This window comes from Nannobrachium achirus (genome assembly GCF_963921795.1).
Source record: "Nannobrachium achirus genome assembly, chromosome: 19".
Classification (NCBI taxonomy): domain Eukaryota; kingdom Metazoa; phylum Chordata; class Actinopteri; order Myctophiformes; family Myctophidae; genus Nannobrachium; species Nannobrachium achirus.
Genome location: NC_137826.1, coordinates 8,590,517 through 8,602,707, shown reverse-complemented (window position 1 = coordinate 8,602,707; position 12,191 = coordinate 8,590,517). Strand labels below are relative to the sequence as shown.

Here is a 12,191-nt window from a genome sequence, read left to right as displayed (position 1 = left end):
CCCATACACTGTGTCAGCTATTTTGATTTGAGTGTGTCTCAGTGAGACAGTGAGAATCTTCTAAGACCCTGGAAAAGCTACAGATATTAATAGCTAATGCAAAAAAAACAAAACACATTACAATACAGTTTAGCTCTGGAAGGTGTTGTGTGCTATGTCTGTTACACAGGAGTCAGGACTATGCCATAGGCCACCTTTTCAGGCCGTGACCCCAAAATAATCATATTTGAACTGTGGACGCCAATAGTAATACTTTAACAAGGAATTATTGTAGGAGTTGAGGCATTGCATTTTGTTTGGCTAGATTCCAGATAAAATATTGTGAAAATACACGTCTTTTGTGTTTTTTATCTCGTTTTTTTTAAAAAGCTTAGTTTTTATTTTTATTTCAGTTAACTAAAATGTTTTTCCATTCTAGTTTTCATTTTTTAGTTTGTTTTCGTTTACTATAATAACCTTGGTGGGGTTCCCTGCTTCATTTCTCTCTCAAATAAAGGACCTTTGGCCTGAAAAGGGTGGATTTAATATCGATCTATTCTACACAGATGCCTTTTCAAGACAGTTTTGAGAGAAACCAGTGATTCACATCCTTTAATGGATGCTATCAGGAGTCAGGACTCAGGAATCATTGTGGTGGAAGAGTAGTAGAATGAGATTTTCTCCCAGTTCGTTTTATATTTAGGTGGTATCACTACCAGTCAGTCAGATCATGGTGTTGTGACTGTCACTCATTTTGGAGAAGTGTCTGCCACTGATGCGTTCATGCGTAGTGACCAGGGCAGGAATTTTATGGAGGCCATGAAGGCCATGGCTGCCGTTGCCCCTCAGTTTGGCCTTGTGCCCCTCAAACCAAAGGCATGACTTGAAGCCACAGTGGCCTTAATGCCCCAGCTGACTGTACCACTTTCTCCTTTGTCTCTTTCTTGTCAATATATTATACAGTAGACACCGGTGTCTCTGTCTTGTCATGTACACCACTTTTTTTGAGATTATGAAATCTTAACTCCCCCGAGTCCCCAACCAGTCCAGTGACTTTGATTGGTGCTGGGCTGAGCATGGATCAGATTGTAAATACCATAATTTACTGCAGATTAGGTTATCATCCCTAACCCCTAAATTCAACAAATTCTTACAATGGACTAAAATCGTGTTATATTTGATGGCCTTCCTGCCTTGCAGGCATTTCATTTGTGCCCTCAAAAAATGGACAACACCAAAGACCAAGTTGTCTTGCCCCTAAAGTGACGAAATTCCAGGCCTGGTATAGTGACAAACCGCAGGTGTCCTTTGCTTGGTGACTCAGTCTCAGTCAGAGCTCCGTAGCTTGGCCTGTCATAAGTCATCTGCTAAGTGGTTCTCAAAGTGGGGTCGGGGAACTCCAGGGGTCCTTGAGGGAGTACATGGGTCTCCCCAGCTAAATGATAGTTATAGGAACCAAATAGAATACACTCTCTCTAACTCAAAGAGTGTATAAATGGAAACAAATGGTTCCATTTGTGCACTCTCAGTCTCAGGGTTAAATGAACATTGATTGTACATGATAAATCGGTGTCCAAGAGATAGAAATGTAATTAAATGTGAGTGGTGGGTTCTTGACATGAAAAAGTTTGAGAAACACTGCGCTAAGTAATCCTGATTCTTGACTCGAGTAGCTAAGAGTGGTTCTCAAAGTGGATTCCAGGGACTCTGTGGGTTCCTTTATGGGGGTCTAAATTGACCCATACAAGTCTGTAACTCTGGCAGTTCGGGTTCATTTGGTTCCATTTGTACACTGTCAGAAGGGGAGACCTTGACATTTTTGAGAAACACTGAAGAAATGATGTGAACCACAACCTGCAGAGTAGATGTTCCGCCAGCAGGGGTCGTCTTCTTGCTACTGAAAGAACTGGAAGAGCCATTCCTCCTCCTCACCGCATCCAAGATAACTATAAAGAAGGTAGAGTCACCAAAACGGCTGGGCATCCGCCATTGACGCTCATGGGAGCCAAAACTGGGACCGGAAGTTGTGTGAACTGCAATGGAGTCCATGGCAGAAGGATGACAGCCAGCTGGACCATGCTTGTGAATAAATTATTTCTGAACGTTTGTCTCTTTTGTCAGTTAATCGGTCCAGGAATATAAAAGAATGCATATCACAGGTTGTTTTCCAATCAATTGTTTTTTTATGTGCTCCCCCCCCCCTTTTTTCTTTGTATCCTGCCTTTTGTATTTGATGTTATGCTTTTGAAACTGATATTATCCTAGATAAAGTACTATGTTCTATCCGTCTGTCTTTCAATGTTATATGAGATACTTAAAGTGTGGTTCCTGTGGAAATAAGCCTCGGCTTTCTAGGATCTCCTTTTAGTTGACCTTGTACCAGTGATTTGTACTGTCATGAAACTGTACTTTTTTCTATTGCAAACTTCTAATAAATTCTTCAATCAAAAAAAAGCACACTGTATAATTTTATTGAGGCATCTAAACAGCGTCATCCTCCGTCATGTATCGTTTCTGGTAGTGTTGCCAGGTTCTGAGAAATAAGCAACCAGGCCTAGGAAAACAAGACCAAAATAACCAACCAGGGCCAGGCAGGTACTAGGCTTTTATGAGCACTTACTGCTGTATTGAAAATAACCATCAACAAGCTAATAGATCTGCTAAGAATTTGATAACTTTCTGCATAATGAGCACTTTCTATATTGGTACTTTTTAAATATTTTATTTTAATATCATTCATTTTTAATTCCTGAGTTTAACTTGTGAGATTATTTCTAAATTGCTGTATTGATTGATTACTTACAGTTTGCAGAGACAGGTACAGAGAAGTAGGCTACAGTAGGCTACAGTACAAGTTCTGCTAAAATTATTTTTCCAAAAAAGTACAAGTAGGCTATGGCTTGTTTCCATGGGGTCCTTTGTACTCAATTGATCGAAACGTTGATAATATTGATGATACTTTTACTCAAGTAAAAAACGTTGGTACCACCACCACCACTTACAACCACTGGTTAAAACAATAAAAATCCCATTCCCTTGTTACTGCATATCCTATGCAAAGTAGCCTACTGTGCTCCATCGGTCTCTTTCAATGTTATGAGATACATAAAGTGGCTTAAAATAAGACGAAAAGCTTACTAGGATCTCCTTTTAGCTGACCTTGTACCAATGATTAGGCTACAAGTAGGCCTACTGTCATAAAACTGTACGTTTTCCAGGCTGTTAATACATTCTTCAATCAATAAAAAATAAATAAATAAGCAACTTGTTCACTTTAGAACAGAGGTCTTCAATCTGCTCCATCAGATGGAGCAGATTGAACATTCGGGTAGGCTATATTCATGTATGACATTGTGTTTCATATGTATTTTTTTTTAACATGAATACATAGGCATACCTTATTGAGAACAATGTCAATAATACTATCAACAATGTCAACCTCCGCGGACCCCCTGGGGGTCGTCGACCCCCCCCCCCCCCCCCCCCCACACACACACACACACACACACACTCCCAAGACGCCACCTGCAATAACCAATATTTACAAGCAACTTCACAGACAAATAAGTCCAAAGTCGCTTATAATAAGCACACATGGCAACACTAAATCCTTGGCACGTTCAGAACGTACATTGTACTCTTTAGATACCTCTATAAAATTGCACAGTGTGCACATTGAAAAGTAACATAGCAGAAAAAAAGTTTTATATGATGTCTTTTATTTTCCAGAAGTGATTATTTGACAAAGGTCTAAGACAGTCAGAATAATTGTTTGTTGTTGGTTTGTTCATGAGCTTCTCCACGGACTTCCATGGAATCCAATGCAGGCCACCAAACTTCCGGCCGCAGGTCTGGCTCCCATGGTGAGACGAATCTGCCGTCTGGAATTGCATGATAGCGAAAATGACGTATATGTCCCTACCTTGTTTTTAATTTCCTTGACCGCATCCCGGACATGACGTCACGCCGGAGGACTGGGTACCATTACAGTGTTGTCTCAAGAACAACAGTCTGAGAGAAAGATCGTCAGAAAAGCACCGTTGAACTGAGCCCACTCCTCTGTGTGGAGGTATATTCACTTACATTTAAACCCATAACACAGCGTGCGCGTGTTCTTTTATCGACGGGATGTTTGTTAAGCTGCGAAAATGACCCGTTTGGGCTGTTGTTGACGCCTTGATGCTAGGCTAACATGATGTGATGCTAAACGTGTTGGCAGCAGAGGCCCAGAGAAGATGAGGCCTTGTGTTTTGTCTTCTGTCGTTACTTTGTTCTCTTGGCTGGCCTTTAAAACCCGCTGGAAATAGATTTACAACCAGTTCACCTCGTCTTTAACTAACTGACACGTCGCTAAGATAGTGTGTACGTTTGTATCCGCAGTCTGTGACTAGCAGTAGTAGTAGTAGCTTGTGGCTAATGCTAACTTAATAATCAATAGAAGAAACAGTCAAGTCAGACACTCTCAAGGTGTGGTGGGAAAATGTACTCGCTTGTTTTACTTGAGTAAAAGTGTCAATACTGCAATGTTATGTAGAAATACTCTTCTTAGTTAGAAGTTCAGAATTCAAAATTTACTTGGGTAGAAGCACAACATTATTGGTATCAAAATGTACTTAAAATACCAAAAGTAGAAAGTACTCATTATGGAGACTTGTCCCATTTCACTAGTTTTCTAATGAATAAAACGTATAAAAATCATTTGAAAATAGCAGATCTGTGACGCATTGTGTCACAGTGCTGTATAGGGCTGCTGAAGTGATTTGTAATTATAATAATCAAAATCTACAATGTAACTAGTAACTACATCATTCACAATCATATAATTGTAATGGAGTAAAAGTACAATAATTGCCCCTGAGATGTAGTGGAGAAGAAGTAAAAGTATTGACAATTGCAAATACTCAAGTAAAGTACAAATACTTCGAAATTGTACATAGAGTAATAGAACTTAAGTAAATATACTTAGTTACTTTACACCACTGACTAACGCTAGCCTAATCAATAAAAGAAACAGTCAAGTCAGACACTCAAAAGGTGATTGTCAGCTGCTTGCTATTATTTAATGCGTGCGATGGATTATAGCCAAAACGACCATACTTTGAACTAGTCATATGGTCCCCACTTGAATAACAGTACAGATAGATAACTGGTTGATATTAAGAGAAGTATATGGTTTAAACATGCATGGTACATCATTATTAGACCAAAATGTACACGTCAATGTCTTGTTTATCCTCCAAATTACTGGCTATCACTGGGGTTGTAGAATTCTTTTTGAAATGTTGGGCTTTAAATATTATGTAACATAGCTATGTGTATGCAAATTAAGTGTACTAATGGAACCAAATAGATCCTCACAGCCAGGTCCATTTGGTTCCAATTGTAAGGGTCCATTTGGGCCACCGGTGGTCCCCGGACCTCAGTAACAGTTGTCTAGGAGGCCCTAGATTCTAGGGAGCTACTATGATGCTGTTAGTCAGCATGACAGCTAGGGCTGTCACAATTATTACATAATCGTCTAATCGTGATTATTTGACATAATCGTGATTATTTTTCATAATCGTCATAATCGTTTCCATGTCAAAAATAGTGGAAATAGCCGATCTACAAGCTCGCAACGCGTCGCATCTTGTGAGCTTGTAGATCGGCTATTTCCACTATCAAAGTTATTTTTTAAGTAGTAAGTTGTCAAATATGTTTAGTAATTTCTTTGTATATTTAGGTTATGTGTCATATCTACCACGAACAACTTCAAAGCCTAAAAGCCAAACAGAAATGTAATTATCAACGACAAAAACACAATTAAATCGTTAATCGCCAATTATTTGAGTGACAATTAATCGTCATGTAAAATGTCATATCGTGACAGCCCTAATGACAGCAAGATTTCAAAACAGTGTTCAAATAAAAAACAGCTGTCGGTTAGAAAAGAGAGATCAAAGCGGATAACGTGACCTGACATTTATTAGGAGCCATAGTGTAAAAAAAGCTTTCCAGGAAGCCACTAATCTTTTATCAGACTTCTTTATCTAAACTAGACCTTTGCACACTACTGAACTGAAGTAACGTCATATAGAAAATGTCTAACTATAGATGACATTTGTGTTTATTTCTCCAGACTTGCAGACATGTCCGACTTTATCGAAAGTGAGGCGGAGGAGTCTGAGGAGGAAGAGTTTGAAGAGAAGGACCTGAAGCCCAAAAAGACGCAGAGGTTTATGGAGGATGACGGTAAAGATAACATAACCCCAATCTTCTGCTGTGTGTGTGTGTGTTAGGATGGGACGATACGCAATATCAGTTATCGTGATATAAAACACTCACGATAATCGTATTTGGAGATTTAATTTATCGTGAAATCGTCCTCCGTCATGCACTGGGATCAATTCACCTTTTATTTGTCAAGCTGCATATCCGGTACCTTTTAAACCTTCTATTGGTAAAACCTACTCATAATATACCTACAAGCTCACAACGCGATGCAAACACGACGCGTTGTGAGCTTGTAGATCTGCTATTTTTTTGGCAAATGTTCCGCCCCAGAATAATGGATGTTGGGGATATTTTGATTATCGCGATAATATCGTAAATCGCGATGTCTTTGGTCACAGTAATTGTGATATGAAATTTGTAACGTCCCGTCCCTAATCTCGGGAATCTAAGGTATGGCAGCCTGGACCCTGAACGGGAATATCACTGGGAATCTCGGGTTGGGGCAGTCGATGAGCTAAAAACGTGTGTGAGTGCTGTGGGGGTGGGCTTGGGAACTGTGTGGAGCAAGCAAGCAATGTATGAGTTTTGTCATTGATCCACTCCTCGGATGTTTCACAACAGATGAAGATGAAGAGGAGAACACGGAGGACCAGGACGAGAGGGGAAACCTGAGGGGTCTCATCGACGATGGAGACGAAGAGGAGGAGGATGAGGAGGGGGGGGCCCCTCCGAGGAGTCAGAGTCGCAGCGGGAGTGGTGGGAGTCCAGCAGGCAGCGACTCCGACGAGGAAGTCAGACACAGACGGAAGAAGCGCCCCCGTAAGTGCCTCCTCACCTAAAAGTCTGATTGAACATGACAACGTATGTACGTTTAAACCAGGGTGTATGTGAGTGTATTCCATACAGTTGAATCCAGAGAGCAACTGAATTTAACTTCCAATAAATGGGTATGTTTGACAGCAAATGCAAGGGTGTTCCATTAGTGTCATAGTCAGCCAGGGACCCGTGGTGGAGGGGCGGACTGGGGAGCTTCCATACTGGTTCTAGAATGGTTTATCACACCGTTTATAGCTGTGTTCTTAAGAATTCCAGCCATTCATAACAAACGTGTATTTGCTGAATTGAACAGCTTTTAAGGACTACAAGAGCAAATTCAGTAATCTATAACAACTAGCCCTTACCCGTTCAAAGATATGAGCTCCGAAATGATGTGCAGTGTGTGGGTTATGGGATGTGCACTGTGCACACAGTATATGAGGGATGGAAAGTAACTTTAACTGCTGCTTGCATGATAAGAGCATCAATGTAAGAAATACCCGTTTCGTTTAATGGCTATAGAGGTACTGTGTACCGATCTGCATGTACCGATCTGCATGATTTTTGGACAACATCTGTAACAGGGCCAGAATAAAGAATAAAGAATAAAAATAAACAAGAAAGGGTGATGCGGCAAGACGCACAAAAAAACACCCTCCCTGGAAGGTCCTTAGAGGTCAAAGTCAGTGCAGATATAGTTCCAGTAAGGAAAAAAAGGCTACCGTCGTCCTACGTTAGGAAGGTAGTCCTTGTCAATCGACCGTTGTGTGTCTCGTTGTACAACTTGAGAGAAAGCGGTACAAAAGACTTTCCTAGTCTCTCGCATCTCCGCCCTGGGTAGACAAAACGGTCATTTCCTCTCTTACTCCAGTAACTGAAGATCTCAAGATGGAGGGGGTGGGAGGAGTTGTTCAAGATGGAGTCCAACTTCTTAGCCGTTCGCACCTTGGCAACTTCCTCCACCCCCTGCAGAGAGGACCCAACAACAGAGCCCGCTTTCCTCACCAGTCTATTTAGGTTAAAGGTGTCGCCCGCTCTGTTGTTGCCATCCCAGCAGGTTATTCCAAAAAAGAGGACACTTGCCATGACAGACTGGTAGAACATCTGTAGCATCCTATTGCACACGCCAAACGATCTCAGTCTTCTCAGATCGTTAGCATCGATCGATAGCATATGATTTGTGAAAGTGACAAACAGGCTTCACAGTTATGTCAGGTGTGTTCATATGCTAATGGTGATACGATTTTAGATCAATTGCTCCAGCCACCGAAGAGAAACGCTGTGACAGACACTCACTCAGACAGACACTCAGACAGACATTCGGAAAATTATATGTTTGATAAGCGAATGATGCCAAGCCCCATTTCCATTTTGGTTCTCATTGCTGAGTTGTAGTAAACCCCAACTACGTATAAAGAGAAAACCCCAGAGTCTGTCATGAAGAATGGATCAGATCATAACATGCAATGTCAAGCATCCATGTATCAAAGTCAAATATTAGCAGAATATAGCGAAGCTACAAATTTGGAACACCCTGCAGGAATGCATACAGTAGGTTCTATGGACGTTGCGATGAGATGCCACTTGGGAGGCATTAGGATCTACCAGATTAGTTTGGAGAAGATTGTGTTGATGGAATAAAAACAATCTTGATTTGTGACAACTAGACTAAACTGCAGATGTCTGTACATCTACTTTCACTCATTTAGGCATAGTCCTGAAAAATTGTCTGAGACTTAATTTTCCCCTTTGCAGATTATGATGATTACCTAGATGACGACGATCTAGATCTCATTGAGGAGAACTTGGGTGTCAAAGTGAAAAGGAGGGTAAGGCCATGTTTCTGTCTTTACTTGTTGTGGCGATAGACAACTGTTTACCCTCCCATGTTATCACCTGCTCACAACCCATTCCACCTAGGTTTAGAGAGCAGTAATGGCATATACAATATTCATTACAAAATGCGTAAACCATTTTTTTCCCCTGCCTTTTTCTTCCAGAAAAAGAAATATGACCGTTTGAAGACCTTGGACGACGACGAGGACGATGAGAAGGACATGATCGCTGACGAGATCTTCACACACGGCGACGGCGACGGGGAGGGCGAGCTGGAGGAGGGAGAGACGGTTGACGCGCCGCTTCAAAGAGAGGACGAGGAAGAGGGAGAGGGAGATGAGGAGTCAGGTGGGTTGACTCCAGGGTTTATTCACAACTGGGGAAGCTATCATGTATGAGTATCAACTTCATCTCATTTTGACTAGTTTCTTTATTGTCTTTATTTTATTGCTTTATTGTCACGTCACAGGTTTACAGAAGTAAAAACACACCGGGTGAAATTCGTTTCATGTTCCCGCCGTATTTTTATTTCCATAGAAAAAAGAAATGGGGGCGGGTGCCAAGGGGGAAAGGAGATCAATCAAAGAAAAGCAAACAAATGATCTACATATTTGCACATAATGCCTGAGATAAGCGGGGAGCTCCAGGAAGGAGATCCTTCCTCTCAGAAGGAATCCTGCACACACACAGATCTTTACTGTTCTTTTTTTTATCTCCTTGTAGACATAGATGACTTCATTGTGGATGATGACGGCCAACCCATCACCAAGAAGAGGGGCAAGAAATTCTCTGCATACACAGATGCGTGAGTGTTGGCACTAAAATATGTAACATTGGCTTGGTTTAGTTTGAAATGAATAGAAAATGACAAATATCAGCTGCTGTGTGTGGGAAGAAACACACAGGGCCTAACAATTGTTTTAAAACAGCAGATAGAATAACTCAAACTAAGAAATGAATAACGAAACAGTGTGACAAAGTCAGCCATAACAAAATTAGTGGTGTGCGATATCATAATTCTGGACGATACCGATATCCGATATAATTAATCTGTGTTATGGCCGATAACCGATTATTGCCGATATCAATATGATCTCATTGTATTTAATAGTAATAATAATAATTTTGCCAATTCTGAAGAATACATGTAATTGGGTATCTGCAGGTCTAGGAAAGTCCGATTTTAAGACCAATTCATCATTAACAAAAAGGCTCACAAAGACAACAATATCTCAGGGGAGATTTTGTACCCATGTTTAATGATTAAACATGGGTTCCTTATCGATCCCACTATAAATCCTTTTCTATTGTCGGTAGTTGTTGGCTAATTTGGAAAAGATTTGTGTTAAAATTGACATTTTGGCGCACAGAAGCACTCAATCAATAATCGGCTGAAATAATCGGAGCTTTTTGAATGTCGCGCCGATACCGATTAATTAAAAACAGACGATAATTAATCGGCCGCCGATATATCGCACATCCCTGAACGAAATTAAACTAAATGAGATGTAACGGGTGGGAAATTCTATGAAAATATAGTAAATAAACAGAATGCTGTGGATGGCCTTCTCTAATCCTTATTCATGCTATTTACATCACTGTCCTCCTGTGTCCATGTGCCCCCAGAGCCCTGCAGGAGGCCCAGGAGATCTTCGGCGGGGACTTTGACTTCAACGACTTTGTGCAAGACACCTACGAGGGTGGGGAGGAAGAGGAGGAGGACCAGGACGAGGAAGGCTGGGATCGGCCCAAGAAGCAGACCAAGAGGCGGCAGGGCAGGAAGAGCATCTTTGAGATCTACGAGCCCAGCGAGCTGGAGAGCAGCCACATGACGGACCAGGACAACGAGATCCGCTCCACCGACATGCCCGAGAGGTTCCAGGTGGGTGTTCTTGTACTGCGTGGTTTGGTTTGCTTTGGATACCGGATTTGTGCGATGTCTTTTTTTGTTACTGCGGATGCTTTGGATCACTCAATTGCATGTACAGTAGGGGTCGTGTAACTATACATTTTAATAGCGATATGATACGCATCATGATGGACGATATTGGTTCATTCATACGATTCGATTCAATGATTTAAAATCGATATAGTAACTATTTTGCAAAGAAATTAAATCTGTGAACCGTGTCAAAAATCTATTGTTATGGATATAAATAAGTAAACGTTGTGATTCTTTAGCAAATACATGGACATTATATTTCAACACATATGGACAAACCTGCACCTTGACATGAACACTAGAGATTACACACGTTTATTGATAGACCAAGAGTAGCTATATGAAATGGAAAGGTAATTAGACCCCTCTTTTTCATTTTCCCTCTTAAAATTGCTAAATACAAGGCAAACATTTAGTTTCCGTACAATTGATTATTTACATTGCAAAACGATTCGATATACCGATTATCTGCATTTTAAAATGATACGATACGATTCAAAGCCAAAATGGTACGATATTTTGCTTTTGCAAACGATATAGTAGATCATTGCAAATTAAAATAGATTTTTCGATTCAGTTACTATATCGTTACACCCCTAATGTACAGTATGAGATGACACGTGAGGTATGTTATGGACTTGTTGTTTCTTTCATTTGTTCTCTCTCTCACCCCTTTGTCTTCTGTCACGCAGTTGCGCGCAATCAAAGTGAAATCTGCTGAGGATGACGAGCTGGAGGAGGAAGCTGAATGGATCTTTAGACACGGCTTCTCCACCCTAACCATTTCAATGCAGGTACTGTACGACATCAGCTGTAAACGTATGAGACAAACACACAGACGTCATTTTGTGCTAAGATGTACATTTTGTTTTCCCAGTCGCACATGCAACCATATTTGAAATGTTAATTTCCAAGAGCTGATAAATAAAAATTGAGGCCGAATGTGCTGTTCAGTGATATTTTTGATTTGTCTTACTAACTACTAGCTTATACAAATTGTAGCTCGCATGCCATTTTCATCATCCCACAAACATCTATTAGGTTAAAATGTGACACAATACGAAACGTCTGTTTCTTAATCAGGAGAGCACGGATTACCTAGACAGAGGGACGACAACAAACTTCAGCAGGAAAGGCCCAAGCACGATTGCCAAGATTAAGGAGGCCCTCAACTTCATGAGGAACCAGCACTTTGAGGTACAGACCTGTCCTACACTGAACCATGTTTGTTTCCTCTTCAGACTAACCCATACCATGTGGTCTATACCAGAAGCACATGGCTAGTGATAAAGCTTGTCAAGATGGCTTAACCCATTAAAAGCAGGAAAGCATTTTTAGATTGTAGCATTTTTTCTTTTCAAACGTAACAGGTGTATAAACTCACAGCGCATCACTTTGTGCAGTG

The 12,191-nt window shown here is 40.8% G+C and overlaps 1 protein-coding gene across 1 annotated transcript in view; it reads left to right on the top strand.

The window, feature by feature from the left end:
• Positions 1 to 3,953: 3,953 nt before the first annotated feature.
• Positions 3,954 to 12,191, top strand: part of LOC308304997 (transcription elongation factor SPT6-like) — a 41,342-nt gene continuing 33,104 nt past the window's right edge. Inside the window, exons 1-9 of the mRNA XM_080749623.1 lie at positions 3,954 to 4,048; positions 6,098 to 6,210; positions 6,814 to 7,011; positions 8,764 to 8,837; positions 9,009 to 9,192; positions 9,568 to 9,649; positions 10,471 to 10,726; positions 11,479 to 11,580; positions 11,870 to 11,983. Coding sequence (XP_080605749.1) covers positions 6,108 to 6,210; positions 6,814 to 7,011; positions 8,764 to 8,837; positions 9,009 to 9,192; positions 9,568 to 9,649; positions 10,471 to 10,726; positions 11,479 to 11,580; positions 11,870 to 11,983 — 1,113 coding nt within the window. The 5' untranslated portion in view covers positions 3,954 to 4,048; positions 6,098 to 6,107. The remainder of the gene's footprint in view (positions 4,049 to 6,097; positions 6,211 to 6,813; positions 7,012 to 8,763; positions 8,838 to 9,008; positions 9,193 to 9,567; positions 9,650 to 10,470; positions 10,727 to 11,478; positions 11,581 to 11,869; positions 11,984 to 12,191) is intronic.